The sequence below is a fragment of the Lachnellula hyalina genome (assembly GCF_007821495.1).
Source record: "Lachnellula hyalina strain CBS 185.66 chromosome Unknown contig00152, whole genome shotgun sequence".
Classification (NCBI taxonomy): Eukaryota; Fungi; Ascomycota; class Leotiomycetes; order Helotiales; family Lachnaceae; genus Lachnellula; species Lachnellula hyalina.
The window spans coordinates 50,714-76,120 of NW_022157266.1; the positions used below are offsets into that span (position 1 = coordinate 50,714).

Consider the following 25,407-nt stretch of genomic DNA (forward strand, 5'->3'; position numbering starts at 1 on the left):
TCCCCCATAGTACGATATCTGCTAGACATAAAGAGCAGCGCTTATTGATATCGACTTCTTAATGTTCCACGCCCCCCGACACTTTATAAATCGATGCTGCTTTTCCTGTGCACCGCGCAGCTTCTTTTTGTGGAGACAGCCGTAAAAATCATACTGTAGGAGTTAATCTATTCTACCACCCATAACTTTGCAACGCATTATCATAACGAATACACTCCCTCGACCCCTCGCCATATCTATCTCTCGCCAACCTCACAACCTCTCGCATGACCTCCTTAGCGCGCATCTTGTTATGCCTCTTATCCTGTTTCTTCAAGGCGAGAAAATAATAATACCCCGTTTCGAGATAGTTCTCCATCCCACCACCCCACTCATCCCTTCCCCTGTCCCACAGCTGGCCCAGCTCTTGTATCGCACCGCTATAGTTCCGCATCGCGTACCGGCATTTCCCATACTTGAATGAGTAGAACAGCGCGTCTTCTGGGGGGAGGATTCCCTGGCCGTAGGATAGCAGTTCCCGATAGACGGTCGAGGCACTTTCGTATTTCTCCCTCACCTTTTGCTCCTCCAGAATCGCAGCCAGTTGACCCCCATGGGAAAGCAGAATGAGTCGCTCGTTCGCTTCTAGATGTTGAGCTTGATCATCAGTGGCTAGTTTTTCCTTGGAGTGCGTCCACACCTCTGTGAATACTTCAATGGTGGTGTAAGCCGGCTCCACAATCTTCCCATAATCGCAACCGTTCTGCAGAGTAACCAGGTCGAATATCCTGAGTTTCTTCCGCCCTTCCCACGACTTCTTGAGGAATATCTCGGCGGTGCGTCGCTCGTTCCCGGCAGCGAGAACGTTGCCCAGCGCGTGATATGCCGTCATGGCCTCGGCGTTGGTTTTCGAGTCATATTCTCTGTACTTGACAATAGCCCGACCCATGCGCTCGGCTGCTTTCCAATCCTCCATTTGCACATAGCAGTGGAACAGGCGATCTGTGATTTCAAAGACCTCCTTGCTCTTTATACCATACCGGGCAATGCGGGATAACCGAACTGCTTCGAAAACCGACACAGCTTCTGCGTATTTCTGGACTGTGATAAGGTGGAGGCCGTACTGATGACCAAGGGTTAACAGTTCAGCTGATGGCGCGGTTGGATTTCTCCCTTCCCACATTTCTCTGAGAATATCTTCTACTTTTTCCAGGTCACACTTGGACCCTCTAGCCTCCTCAGCCTCGATGGCTCTCTGTGCAAAATTCAGCATGAGTGATGAGCCCAGTCCCAATTTTGTCTTCCCCTCTTGATACATCTGATAGAACTTATGAGCTGCCGGTTCAACCTTACCCTCCTCCACGAATATCTCGCCGAGCTTGAATCCGTTTTCCAGCGCTCTAATTGGCGCCGAGTCGATGAACTCGGCGTAAATCCTCCTGTGCTCTGCTTTGGCGATTTCAAACCTTTTAAGCAGTCGAAGTAACAGACAGTACTGGTCGTGACTCCAGCGCGTCTCCACCACTAACTTTAGCTCTTCTCGTCTCTTATACGTTGCCTCGGCTATTTCCAAAACTTCCTCATACCTAGCCGGGTTGCTAAGCTCGAGGACCATCTTGACGTAGTCGTGTCTGTAAGCAAGGTACTTTTTCTCACAAGCAAGAGCCTCGGTCTCGTTTCCCTGTGCCACAAAACTCTCCATGCCGCCCTTCTCAAGCTTACCGAGCTCGGCATATATCTTTGCAGCTTTCTCCCATTTCTTCTCCTTTTTCAACTTAAGAACAAGCTCTTTCCTGAGAGACTTGCCTTCTTCTGTAACAGTGGCGAGGCTTTGCCGGCATTGCTCTAGGTCATCTGCTGTACCGATTGGGACCTTGCACGTCTCGCATACAGCGACGTCCGGCTCCACGGCCACGGGAATGACGGCCTGCTGCGGAGGCTCTTCATTAGCGTTAGAATCGGCATTATTGGCAGCTTCAGTAAGAAGCCGGTCTGCTTCGGCTCTCCTTTGCGACTCTTCCTCTTGAGAAATCTGCCTCAAGACTGTCTTATAGTCATCTGCGAGTTTATACGCAGCGCCCGAGTCATCCTCCACAGAAATGCTTCCTTGGATACTCCATACAATGCTGCTCGACTCGTCAGCTGGAAGTCAGGCCGTGGGTAAGGAGTAAGTCAAACCTGACAAGCAGATTCTGATGATCTGCTAAAGGACATTCCCTGAGCAGATTCCTCAGCCATCCCAGTCTAGTTCGTAGATCGATAATGATGGCCTGAACATGGTATTCGCAAAGCAGGCATGATGTCCTTTCAGCTTCTGGTGGTATCGCTTTTTTGAAATGTGCACAATTCCGCATGCCGTGTGCCTCTTTCGTCAGCTGAGCGATCCTTTCTGCTTCGTGGGGAAATTGATCTGTAGTTGTTTGTGGTATGAACCGTGGCCATTTAATCTGGATATTCTCAATTTCTCGATAGTACGTATCAAGCTCCACAACGGCAAACCATAACCTCATTGTTTGATTTGCTTCCTTGTCGGCCGTGAGCCCCAGCCCAAAAAGAACCGTTCCAAGTTCCGAGAGGCGCTCTCGCACAAGTGCCATAGTGCGTACGTAAATGTTCAAATAATGATGCTAAGTGCGTCGATATAGTGGGTAGCGTAAGTAGCTACACATTTAAGGTTGAGGGTAAGGTAAGATTTCCAGAGTCTTTTTTGGACGTGGGGCAACGCGTCATTTTGTGTCATGGGCATTGGGCGACCAGTAAGGCATTTTGGGACTGATTGTTGCCCAAAGTACTAAAATGAGGCTGGTTGGGGAATATAATTGGTGGACTGGTTCGCGATTCTGCATGCGTTGTGCATGCATGAGGGTCGCTTGACCCCATGTATTGGGTGCCACATATTGATACTGCGCATATACTTTCACTTGAGAGAGAGAAGCCTAGTATGAGGCTGAGATAGACTACACTCCCAAATGTGGGTTTTCTGGCGGCTCTGTTTACGTATATATAAACAAAATATCTCCAACTCACCATCACGTGCTAGACCAGCCCCTTCCCCCTCGCTTAGTACCTCTTTATCTCTAACGACAACGTATCTACATAGGTATACAATATTAGAAGCTTGCTTTATCAGATTTAGACATTTTGATACAAAGATAGTATAACGCCATTGATTTTATTAGATGAAGTTTATTGAAAGTGAATGCCAGTATGAAAACTTGATAAGTAATATACATGTCCCTAGAGCAGGTCCTACTTGCACTTATCAAATGCAAGGAGATTAGAAGATCTGGTCTCTTGGAATCATTTGTTTAGTAGGGAATTTTGGCATTATACTTCCCTTGATAAATCCTAATCAGGTTGGTGGGTTGGCGGTGATGGTTAAGGCGGTGATGGTTGACAATTCGGCACACAACAATATCAAAACAAAACTCTCGCGACCTTTCTTTTGAAAACACCAGGCTCAAACACATCACTACGAGCACCACAAGTCCACGCCATGTCAGGACTACGTCGCAACGCTCGCAATTTTGAGCCTCGGGGACCTTCCCGCGACTTTGAAGGACCCCCCGAAAATCCTCAAAATAATCGCCGCCCTAGAGATGAAATTCGAGAGGGATACGGTGAAAATTCAAACCAATACTGGGGTAATGATAGTGGGTATACCGACTATCTAAATTACTCCAATCCATACGATCCCGATCGCCTGGAGCGTCTCGAACGAGAGCTCGAGAGAGAGAGATCCCTTCGCAGAATGAGAGAAGAGGAGGATATGAGATCCGAAATCCGAAGAACCGACCAGTTGGAAGCCCTCGTTCCTTTCACACGAGCCGGCACAGCTCACGGGTTTACCGCCCTCCTCCTCCTCCTCCTCCTCCTCCTCCTTCTCCTCGTCGTATGGAGCGACAATATCCCTCGCGGTCAATGACCTCACGCACCCAGCGCGGTGAGAGATCCAGTTACATCCACCCCAAACGATGTGGTAACTGCGATCGCCATGGTCACGAGGTACTGGATTGCATCGGGCCAGTCGACTCGCAAGGGTTCGTAGCTGCGTGACCCGCTTGCAACTCGAGACAGCATTTGATCCACGACTGCAGCGTAGCGGAAGCCAAGAGAGTTGGTCAATGGGTCTTCTTTCTGCTCGTGTCGCGCCACAACAAGCCTCCAATCAAGTGGAACGTGGATTATCGTAATTCGGAGATCTGGGAGCATAATGACCTAGGAAAGCGTCCCTGGACAAAAGCTTTTTCCCTTCAAGTGAATGCTGAACAACCAGATTTCTGGAGAACGCACCATTATGGGAGGTGGCAGGAGCAGATTGCCAATTTGCCAAAGGATCCAGCCTGGGATAACCCTCAAAACATTCCCTCACAAGCAGATGTTCGAGGAATCGGCCGGCTTCCGCAACCTCCTGCCTCATCCCAAACTAACAATTCTCAGCGATACACGCTACAGGAAGCCGAAGAGCTCCTGTCTATGGTTGAGAGAAGACGAACTGGAGGATCTGGGTATTCCTACCACCGATCAGACGAGCGCCGCCGACGAAGCGCAAGTCCAAAGGATGAGCCCAGATCTCCAGCTCGCGCAAGAAGCCCTCTTGCTACAAGAACTGCTCCCGCGGTAAAGACCGACCCCGACTTCGTCCAAAAAGAAGAGGCTGCAAATCCACGTTCACTCGCCGACATCCCTCCTTATCACCCCACTTTTGAGGGTGTTTTCTACAGACCAAAAGTTGTAGACTCGCAAAACGAGGGGGATGGTAAAAAGATGGAAGTGGATACGGATGCCGACAATTTCACGGCTGAGGTCAAGGCAGAGTCCCTGGACTCTGGAATTGACATTAATGTCCCAGAATATGCCCCTCGCCCTTGATGTCAAAGTGGAGGTCCTGAGTCTGGCCGAGATATGATGGCTGAAAGTTCACCTTTTCCTAGCAATCAGAATTATTCATCCACCAACAGTTTCACCTCATGACAAACCAATTCTCGAACAGGCTCAGATCAACTTTCACAAAACAAGTAACCTGCCTTGGAATCCAAGGCGGTGTTACAATTTCGGGTAGCATCTGTGTATACGAATAACTCTTGATAAGAGTGCATCTGGGTATGCGGAACTCTTGATAAGAGTAGCATCTGTGCATGCGATCTGGTGGAATGAACTTGGTTTTGTAAATAATTAATTCAATCCCCAATTCTAAACTTCCTTCCGACTACATCCGATGGACAAGGTCATGATACGCCGTGGGGTTGGAAAGGGAATATCTGAGTCAAAGGTTCATTTTGCATCGGGTGGTATGGAGTGAGGACGGAGGTTAGGTGGATGATTGGATTTGCACGATCGGACGAGTTATCGAATGACGAATACACTATAACACATCGTCCCCTTGTACGATCGAGGTTCCAAGAGCAAACAATTGTGACATGGTGATAATCAGGTACAGGGGTAAGCTGGACGGAGCAACGCGCTGAAACAAACTGATAGGCAGGTTCATAAAGCGTCTGACGTGTCATCCACAAGCAGCAACGATAACACACCCCAGAGACCTTACAAGCACACATAAAATCCCCATTCCAAGGTGTTCCTCCGTACCGGTACTCCAAAACTCGGTGATTGGGAGGTAGGAGGTGTTTCCGTAAGTCAAGCTCTGGAAGTAATGTTAGGGTCGGCTTCTGTACTCAGTTGGGTTCGGTCCATTGCTTACCTCCAAACAATCATTCCATCATGGTCACCATCCTGTTCGTGGGACAAATCAACCGCTGACTCTTCTTGGAAGGATGGCTGTTGTTGTCTCGCTTTTGTACGCTGGAATTTCCACCCTTCCTCCACATCATTCTTAGTCCTCCCTTGAGTCTCTACAGCTTGCATCTGTCGAAATCTGATCCTCCACCCTTCGTGATTTTCCGTCCTTCCCGAGCCTCCGTTATTCCTATCGAAATTGATCATTTGTCCTAAGCAACGCTGATCTGGATTAATGTCAGCCAAAAGGAGGGAGTTGGATAGCACATCGTTAGCATATGGCAAAAGCACTAGGAGGCAGATAATTCTAAATGATTTGTAAGTTGTTCCATTGAAGACTGAATACAGGAAAGAATAAAGAAAAGCGAACAAACCTGCACAGAGGTTATACTTGCCCAGAAGTTTTAGCTGCCCAGAGCATACCTACACAGAGGTTTTGACCACACCAGTGGTATTTGCACCTGCACAGAGGTGTGTTCGCGTATGAACCCTCCAAAAATCCTCCCCCCCAAGCTCCCCTCCCAGCCCCAACTACTTCGCTGGTGTGCTTTGATCTGGGCGCAACAAGCTGAAAGCCCAATGGGATCCTTAGGACCTTAGTTGATCGCACAGATCGGATATTTTTCTCCATACAGAGTAATACTCTGAAAGGGAAAGTTGGTCCTGTTTGTCGGCTTCGGTGAAGGTAATGCCTCCAACGTGCTTGTACCAGGATTGTAAGAACCTCGCAGCTGTCTCGCACTTCTTCAGGACCAACTTATTTTTCAGGTCTGCTTTATCAATTGGCTCAACATAAGCAACATGACAGACCTTTTTTTCGCCGGGACTAGTATTGTTCTCGATCATACAATTCCTACTTAGGAGAATGTTGACCCCGAACTGGTCGCCGACATTTCGTGCGTGGTATTGGCCTTTCTCGTACATGAAAAGACGATCAAAATCTTGTATCTTCTCTTGGAGAAAGACCGAGTATTGTGGAAGCTTGCTATCTCCCTGTGGAAGCATCAAAGGACCTGGAGTTGACACTGGGTGGGGACGTGTGCTCTGGGTCGGCGGATGAGTGCTCGCAGAGTTGCTTGGCCCAGCTTCCGAAATTTGACTTCCACCAGGCGTTAGCCCAGGTTTCCGCCTATTTTTTGTGACGCGGCTGTCAAGTACAGGTCGTTGTACCTTTGGTACAATTGATGCTTTGGGCACATTTCGCTGTACCTTTGTCACGGCTGGTTGTACCTTTTGCTGATTTGGCGGCGCAGTCGAACTATTTTGAGCAGTATTCGAATTGCTGGCATTGTCGATGACTTTGCCGCCATTATTGTTAGAAGAGGATGCAGAGGGCGCACTCTTCTTCTTTCCGACAGGGAACGGCAGGTCAACCCAGTCCTCTCCTGGAAATAGAGAGTCCCATTGCCATTTCGTTCCCTGCCAAATTCTTTGGTTTGTGTTTAAACCATTGTAGCGAGGGTGATTGAGCCGATCTCTTGAGTCCATACACTTACCCATCACTAATTCTTCTGAATAATTATAAGGCTCGTTTAGGGCCTTCTCCCAAATGAGTTCCGAAGGCACGGCGCTATAGATCTTTGGTTTCTCCTCCATGTTGCTGAGAGGAAGAGAAGAGCGTGAGGAGAATTGCGCTGTGGATGTGGTGCGCGGCCAAAGATCGAAAGTTCAGAACAGCAGTTGACATTCAATATAAACAATGGAAGTCACTAGCGGATCAGTCACGTGATTGTAGTTTTTGAACGCACCGGGATGTATACATTCACCACCTGTGTCTACACAAAAATCCAAGATATCAAGATTCAAGCTGACACGCAACGCTCCAACAGCAACAGCAAAAATGAGCGACCAAGGGGCACCAGCAGACGAAATGCTCATAGATATCAACAATCATCTGACGTCGCTCAATCAGGAAATCCAATCGGCTTCACATCATATTCGAATTGCTCTTGGAGATGATGGGATTTCAGCCATCTCTCTCACGGATGAAGTCCTTCGGGCATTCCAGGTAGCATTCCAAGCTGCTAAAGATATGACTCGAGTCTCGAGAGAGATAGAGTCGATTAAGAAGGATATCGAGTTGACTAGGAATGATATCGAAAAAGAAAAGATTGCACTCACCAAGGAGAAAGACAATGCTAATGCTAATGCTATTGAAAGTCGATTCTTGCAGCAGAAGTCTGATCTCGAAAAGGACTTTTCCAAAAAGTCAATAGCGTGGGGCAAATTAGAAAAAATATGGCAGAGTGGTATCAGTCAACTTCCAGAGAAGGTATGAAAATATTTCATGATGATGTTCGCTACTGACAATACTACAGTTTCAAGATTTCACCGAAGAATTGAAGAAAATTTCCAACAGCAACGGCAAAGCAATTGCCAGCTCTGACAATCTTCGAAAGACACTTATCTCTGCCGATAACGCCAAAAACGAGCTCCAAAAGGCCATCAATTCTTTCAACAAGGACCCTGAGGAGCATAAAGCAACAGCCAAGTCATGGGAACGAAAGTATCAGGACGAAAAGCTTTCAGCAGATTCTCGAAACAAGATCATCAAAGACTTGAACGACCAGGTCGAGAATCTGAAGCTGGAAAATAAAAAAGGCCTGAAGGAGTTTCATAATGAGTATCAATATATTAATCATCAGAATCTCAAGCTTCAGGCAAATTCGGAATTCGCAAATCGAGAACTGAATAGAGCCAACTCCAGGGTTTCACAGCTAGAGAGTGTGGAAATCCCACGTCTCAAACGTCAGTTATCTCAAGATTCAGGATTCCAAGAAAAAAGTGGAGAAGCCGAAAAGAGATTGCAAGAATTACAACCACAAATATCGCAATTCGGCATCGACAAGGCTGCTTGGGCCACAGAGAAAGCAAAGCTCATCGAGGAGAAGGAAGACCTTCAAAAGAAAATGGGTGAAGGGGAATCTGCAAAGGAGCAAGTTATTCAGCTACGACTACAGCTTCAGAACCTCCAAACTTCACAATCCTCTCCGATGAGTATGGCAATCCATCCAAGGATCTCTGCCTTGCGAAAGACCGGGAAGAATGAAGTACCAAAGAAGAGACCTGCGGATGAAAAGATAATCAAGTCATCAGAGTCAGACCGAACCCAAAATATCCTTTCGAGCACAGACAAAGAGAAGGAGGCATACAGAGAAAGCGTACAGAGGCTCACAAAGGTCCTTCATAAGTTCCGCCCGGCTGGCCCCTTTGATTTCGATGTAGCTCGACTGGAATTGACTCGTTGCCTTGGAGATACAAAACGTCATCTTGACAATATCGATGGGTATTTTGGAATTCGAGATGACAAAAGAACAAAATGGTGTTGCCTAAAGCAAATCTGCTGCGACGGTCTTCAAGCTGTAACTCGCGTCGAGGATCAGCCTGATCGATGTAAGATTTGTCTTCGTGGTGACTCCGAATATTGTGTGCAAGTCAAGACGGAGCATTCGAGGAATTGGTTCCGATTAGTTAGGTTGAACCCGTTTGGTTCTTGAACTTGCAAAACTTGATACTTGTGTATCTATGGGCTGGGTGCCATCAAGACTGGGTTCTTCAAGACATGATTGTCTTGTATCGGCCTGGGTGCCAAAGCCTGTGTGCTTATTCTGTGAGTTTCCAATCCTACTCGTGTATTTAAGTTCCCGAATAGGTAGTTTGCGGCGTAAAGATAAACGAAAGAAAATCAGAAAGAAAGAAAGGAGGTGGGGCTCGCGTACAATATCCGCATGAAGATAGATACCATTCGCGACGCGACGAAGAAAGGGTTTCTTTGTTTTGGCCCGGGGGTCGCGATATAAGCTTAATAGGACAGTGTATCGATGATATATCTTCCCTTCCTTCCCTTCACACATGCACGCATACTTACCATACCTACACTCGAGTACAGTATACTACCATAGTAGTACCCTTCTGAATTCACATCCCGCCGCATTTCCGGCGGAAAAAAGTCAGCTATGCCGAGGTATCGTGCATGCACCGGTCCAGTACAGTTAGGACGGAAATATGATTCCATAAGCGTATAAATAAAGGAAATTTAGAGTAGGTGTGCTTGGTTATGTCAGACTCGTTCTGAGAGCACGCTGATTGGTTCGTATAAGAACGGGGTTTGGGTAAAGACCGATGGTTCGGCCGTACGTAGGTTGGTTGGTTTACGGGAAGGGAAGGGATGCTTATTAAGAAAGAAAGGGAAGAAAGAAGAGCTTGTTTTGATTAAGTGGGACGGAGTTCGGGGTTCTGTGTTTGAAATTCTTTTTTTGGAGTCTTTTTTTTTATTTTTTGGAATGGAGACGGGAGGGAAGGGAAGGGATGGAAAGGCTACGGAGATGGGTATTCTGGTTGTTCGGATGAGGGGTTAAGAGATCTGGTCATTACTGTATTGTACTTGACGGAGCGCGCGGATATGAGTGTAGGTCTTGTGATTGAGTTGGTGGGGTATAGTACGGTATTGAGTTTATGATGAGGGGAATCATACGGTATATACAGTACCTGATTACAACGGCTTGTAATCTTGCTACAGCAGAGGTTTCGGGAGCACGAGGAAGAGGTAAGGCGTTTGCGGGGACTTTCTTTATACTCAGATGATGATGATCTCGGGTTTGCGGGGTTGGTCGGATATTCGCTGTGCTTGATGTCCGACGTGTACGGTACCGAGTTGTGAAAGAGAATGAAGGAGTTCATCGCAGGCAGGAGGGCGCGGAGGATGAGTCGAATTAATGTCCCGAATTAAGGCTAGGTAGGTACTGTACTGTTATACCATCTAATTGATATGCAGAGTATGGCAGTGCATCCAACAGCATCGATTACCGCAATAGGATATAGACAGAGTCACCATCAGTAATCCATCCCATCCCGCTCTTCTGCGTGCTTACGTGCGCAGCCGAGATGTGGATATAGATTCAGATCCAGGCTGCCAGATAATTTAAGTTTGAGGCTTAAGGTTATTCGTGCACGGCGCACGCACTGCACGCACGTAAGATAATTTACGATACTCGTACTCTACGCCGTCGCCTGGAGAACAGAACAGAGACGTGGCCGCTGGCTGGTTGGCTTTGCGTCGCGTACAAGGCACAGCACAGCTCTTGTTGGAGGATCAACGACGCTACAATGTGCTTTCTGTTCTGGGTGGATGGATGGAAGGATGGATGCGATGAATTACGCTGTTTGTTTCGTGGGCTGTGGAGGCTGTGTGACGGACGGCTGGTTAGGTAGATATCTGCGGTACGTGATGAGATGAAGATACTGTAATGGAATATTAGGTGTCCTGTTTGTAATTGCCAATGTATTAGAAGATTAGGCTTGTGCACTGTGCAGTAAGTGAGTGAGACTGGGTTTAATTGAAATATTGCGTTTCATGCGCATGGAAGGATGGGATCTGGAATGAAATGGAACATAGTTTAATAAACTTGATGCTTTGTAACAAAGAGTATGCGGAGAAATCAAATCATCGTCCTCGTGGGTTTGTCATCCCTCTCCCACTGGAATCGTGAGTAATCCGGCATCAAGAACATCGCGCGCACCAAAAGTGAGTAAAATCCATTAATGCCATGTCTTTGTCGCATCATGCTCGGAGGTAAGACTTGGGCATGGCGTTGATTGGATACGGGTGGTGGATATATGGAACGGACTTTGAAGTTACTCAGCTTCCGCAGCGGTGGAAGAGTCGGGGACAACCATTGACCGATGAGGAAATTGGTAAGAAGCGAGAAGAGAGCGAAGTGATGCGCATCATGACTCTTGCAGGGATGTGATGGTCCTTTTCGTCCTTTTCATCCTACTCGTCCTCGTTGTTCGCGGCCTTACGAAGAGTCCTAGCTCCAGTCTCTTACCGTCCCTACGGAGCGGAGCAATCGGTGTTTAATTATGAATCAGCCCTGTTGAACCCTTGTCGCTGAGGTGTCTCGTACCAAAGTCAGCTGTATACAAGAACACGCCGCCTCCTCCTGATCAGATCCATAATCTCATACTCACACAACAACTCCAACATTCAATAACATCCATCTCAGTCTTCGATACTTTCAGTCAAAAGTCTAAAGATCAATGATCCATCTATCTATCCACCCAAATTCAACAGTCATCACTCATCAAGTCAAACTAAACATCCGTCTTGCCGCTCCCATCCCTGCAGCCCAGAGTCAGTCACCGATCCTCGGCCTCGTCTAAAAAAATTGTTGCCTTGAGTCATATACACACCTATACAAAACAACAACATTCCCATTCACAATGTCGAGTTCCTCCAGATCACCACTTCACCCTTCCTCAGTATCACCTCTCAAGAGAAAAGCCATGTCTGTTACTCAAACATACTACCTGGCCCATACCGCTCGGGGCAAGCTTTCATCTGAAGCTGCCCGCGCTGATCATAACCTCCGCCTTCTCGTCGGCCATGCCAACCTTCTCGACTCCCTCATGATTGACCTGGCAGAGGCAGAGCAAGAGCAAGAGAGCTGGTTCAACCAATCCGTCAACAAGGCACAAAAGACCTCGACTTCGCAAGAACAAAAACATATTCAATGGGCAGACACGATTGTCGAGGACCCCGAGGAGGATTGGCAAGCCGAGGACGCCGATTCCAGTGATAGCGATTCGGAATATGATTCTGATGAAGACATTGAAATGCCAACTCTCCACCGCGTACACTCACACACCATAACTGCCTCCGTACAAGAACTCGAAGAAGAAGAGGAAGACGAGGAAGAAGATTATGCATCCCTACAACTCCACCTCACAACCTCGCACTCAGCCTCGCCCCCAGAACTCGATCACGACTCCGACGATTCTTCTTCAGACGACGAATCCATGCCTCCCTCACCTCCCTCAACCACCATGCCCACATTCTCAGAAAAGCAACGCCAGCAAATCGCAACTACATCTTACTACGCGTCGGAAGCTGGAGCAGTGCCTGAGAGTCAACAAAAGGCGTTTTTCGAAGAGGGCTTTTACCTGCCTCAGAGGAATACGACGCCGGGGCTCGTGAACGCCATTTCGGCATACTGAGGCTGCGGCTCGCAGTCACTCAAATCAGTGTATAACGAGTTATGGGATACGGGAACGGGTCTTCTTCAGCGATTCAGCGAGCGAGCGAGCATATCACACACATCAGCATTGGGCGGCGCAATTTCGTTTCGGTTTATATTTAAATACCCATGGTTTTCTTGGGGGGTTCTTTCATTATTCGGGGAACGGGAAGGTTAGAATCAGACTCCACTCACTCACGCACGCATTGGGAGGAGTTGAAGGGATCTGAATGGGATGGCATATATTTCAGTGCTCCCTTGAATATGAGGTCGAGCTTCTAATATCATATATCTATACATAGCACCTACAACTACAATACAAATCAAAAAAAAAAAAAAAAATCAAGAATCATCCACAAAAAAATCTACCTTGCTTCTCCTCGCTCTGTGATCCAAAGTTTCTCGTTGATACCCATTTCCTGACTCATTCTCACTCCCTCCCTCCAATTTTCCTCTTCCTTTCCTTTTCCTTCCACTTAAAAACTTCACCGCTAAACCCCTACCCCATGCCATTCCACACGATGCCAAATCATTCCGCTCCGTCCGTACAGGGATCACGTCAGCAAGCGCAACGCAGCGCAAGGCTTAGGCTAGGCTAGGCAACTCGGCATCATCGGGCTCTAGCTCGGGCTCGGGCTTTACGGTCGGCTTTTCGCTGATTAAATATTTTTTTTTCTTTCTTTTCTTTTTGCGCCGGGCGCATCTTTAGAAATGCCTAGGCTGGCCAGGTAGGTGTACTGTACTGTATGGATGATCTAGATGAGGTAAAGGGAGGGGTTTAGGGTTTAGTGGAACGGAATGGAACGAAGTGCGACGCGGCGCGTATACTGTAGGTACATATATGATTTAAGCTTTCGCATTCGCATTCGCGTTCGCGTTTGCGGTTAGATAGCGGTGCGGTACTGTACAGTATGTATGGATAGAGCAGAGCAGGCGGATGGATGGGATATCTGGTCTTTTGAATTACTGGACTGAGAAGAGACTAGGGTTAGGAGATATATTTATACGGTACGGTCGGGATTGTATATTGTGATACATGACATTATAATACATGAGACGAGAAAGAAGCTTGGAGGGAAAGAAAAGGAAAGGAGAGGAAAGGAAGATCAAGGCTGGGCTGGTAGGCGCAGCGGCCGAATGAACTTCACCGCTATGTCGTTAAGGTAGCTACCTACCTAGGTATCAAATGATTGATCAATTGATTCATTAAGTATACGGAGGATGACACGGTCGGTGTATGAGAAGAGCAAGCCAAGCATACTGTACGTGCATGTTAGGGACTTGGGTTGGGCAGCAATGAATGGGAGGGAGAAGGTTTGTGAGAAGATGCTTTCTTTGCGAGTGTGTGTTGTGTTGTTGTTTCTGGTGCGTGCGGTATATGCTTGATGGGCATACTCGTACAGTAGAAAAGGGTAGTCGGTGTCGGTGAGGCTATCTGCGGAGAAGCCTATGGGTAAGCGAATCAATCATCGTTAGAGAGGGTTTTGGGGATGGGGATGGATAGTAGTTAGTCAGATTAGATCACTTGTTGTACAGTATTGTATTTCTTCACACGCTTTGAGAATATATTTAAATCGATTTTGCCTTTCTGTTTATTTTACTTTACTCATATAGTACGAGGATAATTAATGCATATACTTATGCATAGGTATCTTTCAGTTATCTTTCAGTAAATGAAGATCTCGGACTTAGCTACCTTACCTAGCCCGTAGATTCTGATTTCCACAGCATGGCATGAGCATGATCTGATAAGATGATCTAGAATCCCAAGTACAGTACAGTAATTTGGTGGCATGATCATGATCACATTCCGGCACGGATAAAAGGTACCGGTACTCCATGCTCTGAAGGTGCGAGACCGGATTGCGGGGTGCATCTCTTGTGCTCGGATGTCGGAGGTTACAGAGTATGCGCGTAGAAAGAGGGGAGGGGCATGGCATGGGTCGGATGCCAACGGAGCGGATCAGGCGGATGTGGGTGCACGTGAGGGTTTTATTGTGAGGGTATAGATTAGAAGAAGAGGTAAGATCAGCGTGCTCCTGTGTTTGCTTGTTTATTTGTTTGATAGCAAAGGTGTGGGGTTTGGGTCAGGAGATGCGATGCCCCCTTTCGTAGGCAGATTATTTCCAGATTAGGAATGCGGGGTAATAGTCTAGCGAACCCCCCTTTCTTCTTCTCCAACCCCCCCCTTTGTGAACTCGTTGTGGAAGTTTGCGTTGTACTTAAGCGTAACCTGTCGTTTGCCATGTGATGCTGGGTGTTATAATGATGTTGCAGCACATGTAGAGGGTGGAAGAATTTGCTAGAGAGGTGGTGATGGGCTTGTGGGAGCTGATACTGCCGCAAAGGCTCAATCAGAACGAGCTTGGCATCTCCAGCCGCCATGTCAGAATATACGGCCTCTCGCGAGTGTAGAGGTGTCGATTGGAGATGAGGTCGCACATTAGCGTTGTCGCTCTTGCCATGAGAATGCTCAGGTTTGCTTGGAATCGAAGTTGAAGTGGATCCTCAAGAAGGGAGGCTCAATCCCGCGATTCTGATCAGTCACCTTTGTATTAAGTAAATGTGGCAAGTGGCCACTCGACTTACATGTAAGATTTGACTCTGTGGATAACAAGCCTTCGATCAAACCATTGTATGAATGCCTCAGCTGCAAGTGACGAGGACGGAGTACTATAGCTTCCAAGCTTACGGTTGAATTTCCAGTTGATACTGTTATTCTGGAAGAAGCCATGCTCAAAAGAGTCTTTAAGATTTTGAATTGAGTGAGAAGCTTTGTCTCTATGTCTGTACTGTTGTCCGAAGCTTGAGGCGAGTGTGTTTGGAGTTCAACCCGAATGGCATTGCGTGTTGTTAGCTCACGTCTTGGCGTCGCTAGCCACAAGCGCCCTGAGCATGAGATCTCACTTCTTAGGTGCAGACGGAGTCTGCGAATTCTATTGCGAATGCAAGGGTTGTCCTGCACCCTATGATGGGGAGTTGGTTTAAGGAGGAAGTTTTGATGGTAATCTGCGCCGCATCTTAACCTGCGTCGCTTCCAACGCGTTTAGTCAGCACCGCCGCTCTGCTCAGGCGCTACTCACCCTCGCCTTTGCTCAGGTTGCTCAGTCACGTTCCTGCTTTTTTACACCAGACAGCAGTGAGTTAGACAACTTTAGCAACAGATTTCAACTTTACTGCTGCCTAATTTCGCCCTTGATTGTATTTGCTTACGATATTTACGCAAGATCACGAGATGTATAGGTATAATCCGCTACAACACCCGCTGGAAATCAGGGTCATCAGATTTGGAACCGCGCTTGCCGTCTCAGATCCACACCTTCAGGTCACAATATCTCACGTCCGCCTTGATAAACGTCCCGTTTATAGGGCATTGTCATACACATGGGGAGACACCACATTGAAAGAAATAGTGGAATGCGACAATGGTGGGGGTCAGCTTCTAATTACAGCAAACTGCGCGTCGGCTTTGCGGCGTCTGCGTCTGGAGGATGAGCTCACTCCCATCTGGATCGATTCGATCTGCATCAATCAAAACGACATCCCTGAACGCAACCAACAAATTCTCCTAATATCAGACGTTTACAGATTAGCGTCGAAAGTTCAAGTGTACCTTGGTGAGGAGGATGAGGATAGCGCTTTGGGTATGGCATACTTTAGAGATCCGAGAAAGTTCTTAGCCCAGGAAGAAGGTCGAGGGTTTTTAGACGTGAGCGCAATCGCAGAGCAACCGAAACAGGCCGTAAATCGGATCCTCTCCCGCGCATGGTTTGGAAGGGTATGGGTGTTTCAAGAGGTACTTGTATCCTCTGCTGTTGACGTCCTGTGTGGGAGTGATAAAGTCACGTGGTCGCAGCTCACCACCTCGATTTGGGCATGGGGAGGTAGGAACCGTATTTTTTTGAAAGAGGGTATCAAGGAGCCACCAATTTTGTTTAGATTTGCCGAGAAGAGAAATCGAAGTAGTGCGTTGGAGATATTACTACGTTATATGCACGAAGCCCGGAGTTCCAAGTCGACAGATCCGCGAGATAAGATCTATGCTATGCTAGGAATCGCAGCCGATACAGCGGCTGGATTCCTTCCATTCCGGCCTGACATGAATTTTGAAGGCAAGGAAAGCTATAAGCTCAGAGGTACGCCCATTCATTTTACAGCCCCATATCTAAAAACGAGTCTCGTGGCGAAGTAGCGGAACTATCTTTGGCTGATCTCGGTGGGTGATGCTATCATGTTCTGGCATAGTGCAAACGCAGCGAGCTCTACGATCCCTCTTATTAGATCAGTGACAACGAAGCCAACGTAGCCTGCTGATCAAAGTATAGTCACTAGTCCCACCGATGGTGGTGACATAAGCTTTCTCCCTGATTATAACAAGGCTGTAACGGAAGTTTTCGTTGATTTTACAATATCTTGGATCCAACAAAAAAGGAACCTTGACGCCATATGCGGAGGACAGGTGAATTCTTCGCTCAATAACCTCCCAACTTGGGTCCCAGACTGGAGCATTTGCTCGAGCAGGATAGCGCTGTTAACAAACTTGATCATGACTCCTAGTATGCCCTTCGAACCACATTGCAAGTATTCCGCCTGCATGGGACAGCTTTCAGATGCAGTTATCTCAGATGATCGTCGCGCATTGAAAGTTGCCGGGCATCTTGTTGGAGTTATCCATAAACTTGGAGACGCCTATTATGATGGCGAAAATACATTTCCAGAACCCTTATTGCAACAATGGAGGAAACTAGCAGTAGAATTGGAACCGTACACTACAGGCCAAAGCACCGATACTGCCCTCTTCCAGACGATCTTCGCGGCCCAGCTAAAGGATGGCAATGATTACAATGTGACGAACGAACTGATGGCTCGGTGGCTTGCAGCAGTTAGACTCCCCACGAACGTCAACGTTCATATGTTTTTGGAGAAATTTGAACAACCGGATGAAATGTACGCAGATCTTGTAGAGATTCGCGACACTATCAAACGAGTATGCAATGGTCGCCGGTTCGCTACTACAACAACCGGGTACATGGGCCTCGTACCGGCAGAGACAGAGTTAGGGGATATCGTGAGTGTTTTGCTTGGCGGCCAAGTGCCTTTCATCCTTCGGAAGCGGCATGATCACTACATCCTGGTCGGAGAGGCTTATATTCATGGCATTATGAATGGCGAGAGTATGGGAAATCCAGACCTTCAAAGCTTTACTATACGATAGGCGCTTCGTTGAGCAGGAGCACGGGGAAATTGAAGAGAACGACTACCAAGCCCGCTGAATCGGCGGGTATCGTATCTGAACATTTCATTCAGGTAGGGGACAAAGAAAATTCCAAAGAATAATAATTATATTAAAATTACTAACTTGTACAATGGGATATTATCTAATCTAATGAAAGCCACCAGACGGGGGGAGGGGAGACGGAACTGGTATGATTTACTACTAATTCTGAGTCTAGCTAATAACCCGCGAATAGGTCAACTTTCAAGACTTTGTGAATCAAAATTATCTACCGAGGTAGGTAATAGGTATCTTTATCATCATCTACGTCTTTGCCCAACATCTTTTCCAGCCTTTCAACCTTGATCGTCTTAGTGGGATCCCCAGTATTCCGAACCTCTAAACCTTCCATTGTCACCCTCATCTTCGCTGCAAACCCACTAGAACCCCAGTTATATCCTTCTATACGCGTACAGTCTATCATCCGCTCCGTATCCGAGATTGCTCACAGTCTCGAGACCTGGGCAAAGCTATTTGCTTGGTGGTAGAGGATGCGCATGCTCTAGATTGAAAGATGGAAGGAATACCTGACAAGGCGTTATGGGACTTGCTTGATGATTGTATTACTATGCGAGATGTTTTGGCGATAACTCAACAAGTGAATCACGACTAGTGGAAAAGGAAATGGACCGCAAAAGTGCAGTGTCTGCAATGTTAGCAGGTCAGGTGGTGTGTAAACGGGAAGCTGGCTGCTCTGAAGGTTTCGACTCATGGAAACTAGCCGGAAGGAAGCCTTGGGGCATTCATAGAGCCAAGGATCCGGAGATCTCTTCGAACTTGATATACGCCACGAGGGTAAGTTGACTCATTAAACTATGTTATTCACGGTCTTCCCTCAAATTGATTCATAAAGGTATAGTCTGTGTAAGTGATTAAAAGGTTCAATTCCCAACCCATCTTCAACCCCATCGATAGTCCAAATATCTGCGTAAGTTCTTGCCATTTCCTGGTTTCGTATGCAAAGGGCTCCCGAAAATTTTGATAGTTTGAGCTAGCTACCCCACCTCACTCTGTAGTTCTACGACGTGTGTTATGGTTTTCAGTTTGAGTATTGATATAGAAGGGACATGTTAAACTTAGCCACATTGAATCCTATGAATCATAGTTGATTTCAAGCCTTATTCACACATCAGTACTCGCTGAATCAATAAGTATTGAGGAACATGGTGACTGACTTCTAGCCTCTCAACCTTGACAAATTCCACACCTTTGTCTTTTGCGCCGTTTCGTTTCGTTGAAGCAACAGTACTATCAACACCCTAATAGCCTCACGGACAACTCCATCTACTCATCATGGAAGGTTCTCCAGGCGCTTCATCCATAGCATCGATGCAATCGGCATCAAGAGCATCTATCTCCGCGGCCCAAGCCGCAGCAGCCTCCGCATCCTCAGCATCCTCAGCATCCTCAGCGTCCTCAGCATCCTCCGCCTCTGCTGCTTCCGCTGCATCATCATCCGCAGCAATTTCCAACTCGTACGTTGTTGACCATCTATGTTTCACTCTAATATTAGAATCAAAGCGGGATATCATTCCAAAGGACCCTTGGTTCTGCCATCGTTTTTGCGTTGAATAGTTGCTCTGTATTGAATTATGATGATTCAATTCATCGTCTCACACTAACGCTTACCAGCAGGAGGTCGAAAATACTAACACCACTCTCATATGTCTTATTCTTCTGGGCCTGTACTCCCATCAGAGGCGTGGTCGCTCAACAGACATCTACATCATCGAACACTCAAAGCGGCTCTTCAACAATCAGCATACTGACAAATGCTAGAGCGACATTCACAATTGTAACCCAGACACCAACATTTACAGTGGTAGTTGATGGTTCCTCGACAACAACCAAGTCAGATGCTGAAGTGACAACAACGAATTATTATTCGAGCGCTTTGACAACCGATACTGCCGCAGGGATTGGTGAAACGAGGACCTATTGGGTTGACGTACCAGTTTCAGTTTCCCAGGGCTCCGTTACTACAACGTACGTACATCTATCACTGACCCAGCTTTGTTACAGTACTGATATCAGCTACTTTCAGAGTACTAGCAACAACTACCTTGCCAAACAATGGCAAGCCAACGACCTTCGCCACAAGCGTAACATCTTCAAGTTCAGGAACACCGTCAGGTAAGATATGAGAAATCCTATTCGTTTCTTTCGCATGTTCCAGCTCTGGATATGTTCCGAGTATGTCATGGTTCCTGAATAAATGTAGTGTCAAACCCCCCAAACTTACAGCTAACTCCTTATTTCTGCTAGTACCATCTGGAGGTAGCAAGAGAGCAGGACATGTAAATGCTGGCCTCATAGCCGGACCCGCAGCCGCAGTTGCTGTCATATTCGCACTTTTCCTCATATGGTTTTGCTGGAGAAGAAGGAACAAGAGCAAAGAGACGGAGCAAGGCAATCAGAAAAACAACATAGGACTTGAAAGAGTCAAGACATGGGTTCACAAAACCGACTTAACGCCCCCACAAGCTCCGCCGCCGAGTACTGTAACGCACGACTCGATAACAACAACCTTGGCGGGATACAATCCAATCGTGCGTACCCCAACGCCTGAATACCGATCAATTACAAGAAGTCCACCTCCGATTTATGCTTCTCCGAAAATGGCCAAAAGGGACATGCAGGCCTGGTCACCCGGAGGGAACCCGGTGAGACCAGAGTCAGTGCCATCTTTGACGCCTGATGATACTAGACAATCCGAACATCCGACGACGATGGGAGGAATGCGGAGACATTTCGATGAGGAAACAATCGCTCCAACCACTACAGGCCGTACGGCTTGGAGTATTATCGACAAGCCAGCTTCACCATCTATTATCAACCGCCCTTTCTCGCCAATGCGCTATGCGCATTATGATAACCAAGAAGAACCAGAGCCATATCCTGATGATCGTCGTGATTCCTTCGGCACAGTGCGCGTGGAGTCATCGATGAGAGACCAGACAGATGACCCTGATCGCGAGCATGACGATGGCCGGTCACTGACTCCCCAGCCACTTCGGCTCGCAGCGCGCAACGTATCGGATCCTACTCACAGCCACGGGCCTCCATCCACGGTAGAAAACATGGTGGAGCATTATCCCCGAACCGGAACCGAGTCTGTGTGGACAAAAGGCCGCATCGAAACAGATCGTGAGCGGACGCAGCGAATCATGGAAGGACGTAGAACGTGGACTTCATCGGTATACACCGTGGATACTCAAGGGGACCCTATTCGTCCACAAGAGGACAGGCCGCCGTTGACCGAAGAGATGGTGGAGCAGATTGACGACCATATCAAGGGGCGGTATAGGGAGGCGGCTGAGAAAGAAGTTGACTGGCATAAAATGCATGGGGATTTCAAGTAGAGTTGAGGTTTATGGGCGGAGTTCACATTAATCTTATGGGAAACATGTTAGCGATGGTGGAGGTTGAAACATGCTTATGGTAGTGGATTCGGATAGGCATGTTGGGTTGGTAGGATTTTCTTAAATATAATTGATTATACCCCAACATATTGGCCATCATTTTGCAATTTTACAAGCTTTTCTTCTATCACTTGAGACTTTATGCTTTGTAATATTGACTTGACGTTGACACCCACCAAGTCATATCGGAGATGATTGTATCGGAGATATAATCGGACTTAAGGGACCAGACGTCATTGGTTTGTACCTGACGTCGAGAGGGGTTGAATATATAAACATTTCTTTGTGCGATTGTTTTCTGTTTCTTACATTCATGTTGCCTCAAGTTAATCGACGTTATACAGCGAAGAAACGTGAAAATGCCTCCCTCTGGTCTTGCCATTATCATTGGTGCTGGTCCAAACACTGTAAGTTGCTGGTACTCAACTGTGTAGCTCTTGGCTCCCCATATATCTCAATTATTCCAATCAATCAAGAACATCTCATTGCAACACAAAACTCACATAAACTTGTAGGGAACCGGTATAGCTCGCATTCTCTCTCACCCCTCCCACGGCAACCTAGCTGTCGCCCTCCTCGCCCGCCGTCCCGAAAACCTCTCCAGCGTCCGTGCAAACCTGCAAGAGACATCCCCAGGAAGTATCATCGAGAGCTTTCCCACCGATACCTCACCCATACAGCTTAAATCCGCCTTCCAATCCATCCGCAATCACAGCTCCTTCAAAAACCTCAAGCTAAAAGTAGCCGTCTACTCCGTAAAACACGCATCCAAAAAGCCTTTCCTGAACGAGACCTACGAGGACTTCACCGAGAGCCTAGAGCAATACGTCGGCGGCGCCTTCACCTTTTCACAAGAAGCGCTCAAGATGTTCTTCGAGCACCACGGCGAGGCCCCGTTGTCCGAGACGGGCGAGAAGAAAGGGACACTTATCTTTACAGGCACGCTGGGCGCGCTGAGATGTAATGCCGAGTATGCGGCGTATGGAGCGGGACGGTCGAGCGTAAGGCAACTGGCGCAGACGCTGGCGAGGGAGTTCAGTGCCAAGGGCGTGCATGTCGCGCATACGATTGCGAATGGGATTATCGAGGATAAGGATGGAGAGGCGCAGAAGGTAGGGAAGAATATGAGTGCTGATGCTGTGGGCAAGACGTATCTTTGGCTTTCGCAGCAGGGGCCGGAGTTGTGGACACATGAGTTGGATATGAGACCTGCTGCTGAGAAGTTTTAGATTAGTGGGGGTTTAAAAAAGGCATTGAGAAAGGTGAGATGAATAATTAAATGGATTTCCAGACATTATACCAAAGGAACGAACGGAGGGGAGGCCCTTGAGAAGGGGACCGTCATGTGACTACGAGAAATTAAGCGGGGCAGGCAAAACAAAATCTCCGACTCGGTTTGAGACTTCTTCCTTCATCAAACTCAAAATCTGTCGCAGTATGAATTCAACTAAGATTGAGATTGCATCAAATCAAAGGACCTTACCCCATCTCGTCACACTTGGGCTCGTCTTCGGATAAAGAGGACAAAGTACACTTGAACAAATTAGGGACGGAAGGTCTCTCCGAGCAATTCAGCCGCCTGTTACCTACCCCACGATCTGGTGACAGGACAATGAAGCAAGGCACCATCTACTGTATTTGTCTTGCTCTTTTAATTTGTAGGGCTAGGATCCTCTATTTTTGCCACAAGCAAACCTTCCCTGTCCCTGTTACCAGCCGAGAATATTTAGAGGAAAGTTTCTCAAGCTCGATAGGCGGGAAATACTGATGTTCTCCACACTTGCTGTGGAGCACTCTGTCTGATATTAAGTTTGCCTGGTCGGATGGGAGCAACTGGGGTTTCTATTTGCTCTTAGAGCTAATCAATGTGATGAGCCGACGGGTGTTGCTTTTTAATTCCATATGAGGTGTCGTATTTACTCCTGGGCATTAAAATGCTTCGATCTCGCTCCCCAACTTTCTCTTCATCTCAGCTTTGAACGAATAGCCATTTCAATATGAGAATCTCTTCAATTCTATCTGCTTGCGCGGCAGTTTCTGTCGCAACTGCTGCATTTAGTAGCTACGCAAAGCCATCGAACAATGTATTCTCAATCGATGGCGAGGCCCAATACTTCGCAGGCACCAATACCTATTGGATTGGGTTTCTGACTAACAATTCCGATGTTGACATTGTCATGACCCACCTGGCAGCGGTAAGAAGCCATTTACTGTTACGGAACTTCAACAACTAAGCATAATTAGAGCAAGTTGAAAGTTCTCCGTGTTTGGGGCTTCAACGACGTAACTTCCACACCTAGTTCCGGAACCGTCTGGTATCAATCATTTATCAATGGCTCAGATCCTGTGATCAACACAGGAAGCGATGGACTTGAACGCCTCGACTACGTCGTACAATCTGCTGAAGCTCATAACATCAGTCTGATCATCAACTTTGTCAACAATTGGAGTGATTATGGCGGCATGGCTGCATACGTCAGCTACTATGGTCTCTCAGCTAACACTGCATGGTATACTTCCACTGCTGCTCAAGCTCAGTATCAGAAATATATTGCTGCTGTTGTGGCTCGATACAAGACATCGAAGAACATCTTTGCCTGGGAACTTGCAAATGAACCGCGTTGCAGTGGCTGTGATACATCTGTGATTACAAGTTGGGTCAATACAACTTCAGCGTACATCAAGGGATTAGATCCAAACCGTAAGAGATATCCATTCTACTTTTGAACAGAAGTTTCAAATGGGCAAAGCTAACTCGTACTGTATTGTAGACATGGTCGCCATTGGCGATGAAGGATTTGGTCTCAGCGGCGGCGCTAGTGGCGACTATGTATACAGCTCCGGCGAAGGAGAAAGTTTCCATGACAACCTCGCCCTTTCCACCATCGACTTCGGCACCTACCACCTGTATCCCTCTTCATGGGGAGAAAATGACACGTGGGCTCAGCAATGGATCCAAAACCACGCCGACGTTGGCACCGCCCTTGGCAAGCCAGTAATCCTCGAGGAGTACGGGCCAACTAACCACACGGTGGATCTAACATGGCAGCAATGGGTGCTGAGTACCCAGACGGCGGGGGATATGTATTGGCAGTATGGAGACACGCTCTCTGGGGGCAGACGGCTAATGATGGGAATACGATCTATTATGGGACTACTGAGTTTGATACTCTGATTGCCCCTCATGCGGCTGCTATGGCCGCGAAAGCAGTTTGATTAAAAGCTAAAGTTACTTTGAGGCTCATCATTCGTTTACTGTATTCCTTATTTTGTATATACAACCAACCAATCCATCCTGCACATATCATATCAAGCAACCCTCCCTCCCTCACAAAAGCAATCAACACATCCCCTTGATCCCCCACCCCCTCAAATCCCAGTAACCCCCGCCGTAAACGCCCCAACAATCGAACCACTAGCCACAGCGCCCGTCACAACCTCCGTACCCTTCGCCAGCGCATCCGTAATCCCCCCTTCCCTTTCCACTTGCTGTGTCCCATTCCTACTGCCCACAGCCCGTTCATACCCCATCACATCCCTAACCCAACAACTCCACTGCCTCGTCCCAGGCCCCGTAAAGCGATGTCCGCCCTCACAATCCCATCCCCTGACCCCCTCGCACGCACCCATGCGCCCGCTCTCCGGCGTGATCCTACAGTCGGCCCAGCGCTTGCCTTCTCTACTGATATACGCATTCCCACTCAAAGTCCCCTCCTCCACATCACAACTCTCACTTCCGCTCCCGCTCCCGCCAAAATAATCATGCACCCTCAACGCATCCACGCCCCCGAGACTAAACAGCCCCCCGGATACATCAGTCGCCTTCCAGCACCAGTCCGTAGGCGTTTTCTGCTCGCTAGGCAGCCAGGCGAGCAGCGTCATGGTGGGGGGCCAGAAGACGTCGCCGAGGTAGATGGGCGTGTGCGGGTTGAGGGGGATGGTTGTGAGGGCTGGGGGCGTGTAGTCGCTTGCTAGGGTG

General features: G+C 47.7%; 5 protein-coding genes across 5 annotated transcripts; 4 read left to right on the plus strand and 1 right to left on the minus strand.

The window, feature by feature from the left end:
• Window positions 1-11,937: 11,937 nt before the first annotated feature.
• On the plus strand, window positions 11,938-12,711 carry LHYA1_G008028 (uncharacterized protein; the record flags this gene model as incomplete). The annotated part of the gene is made up of 1 exon (XM_031152949.1): window positions 11,938-12,711. One exon carries the CDS (start codon window positions 11,938-11,940, stop codon window positions 12,709-12,711), a length of 774 nt encoding a protein of 257 aa, XP_031002765.1.
• Window positions 12,712-15,966: 3,255 nt separating this feature from the next.
• het-6_21 (Heterokaryon incompatibility protein 6,OR allele) lies at window positions 15,967-16,923 on the plus strand (the record flags this gene model as incomplete). Its single annotated transcript, XM_031152950.1, has 2 exons — window positions 15,967-16,867; window positions 16,889-16,923. The coding sequence occupies 2 exons, from the start codon at window positions 15,967-15,969 to the stop codon at window positions 16,921-16,923; spliced, it is 936 nt and encodes a 311-aa protein (XP_031002766.1).
• Window positions 16,924-21,787: 4,864 nt separating this feature from the next.
• Window positions 21,788-22,657, plus strand: LHYA1_G008030 (uncharacterized protein; the record flags this gene model as incomplete). Its single annotated transcript, XM_031152951.1, has 2 exons — window positions 21,788-21,835; window positions 21,944-22,657. The coding sequence occupies 2 exons, from the start codon at window positions 21,788-21,790 to the stop codon at window positions 22,655-22,657; spliced, it is 762 nt and encodes a 253-aa protein (XP_031002767.1).
• Window positions 22,658-23,425: 768 nt separating this feature from the next.
• Window positions 23,426-24,603, plus strand: manA (Mannan endo-1,4-beta-mannosidase; the record flags this gene model as incomplete). Its single annotated transcript, XM_031152952.1, has 3 exons — window positions 23,426-23,623; window positions 23,673-24,129; window positions 24,200-24,603. 3 exons carry the CDS (start codon window positions 23,426-23,428, stop codon window positions 24,601-24,603), a joined length of 1,059 nt encoding a protein of 352 aa, XP_031002768.1.
• A 194-nt stretch (window positions 24,604-24,797) lies between these two features.
• Window positions 24,798-25,378, minus strand: LHYA1_G008032 (uncharacterized protein; the record flags this gene model as incomplete). Its single annotated transcript, XM_031152953.1, has 1 exon — window positions 24,798-25,378. The coding sequence occupies exon 1, from the start codon at window positions 25,308-25,310 to the stop codon at window positions 24,798-24,800; it is 513 nt and encodes a 170-aa protein (XP_031002769.1). The 5' UTR covers window positions 25,311-25,378.
• Window positions 25,379-25,407: the final 29 nt, after the last annotated feature.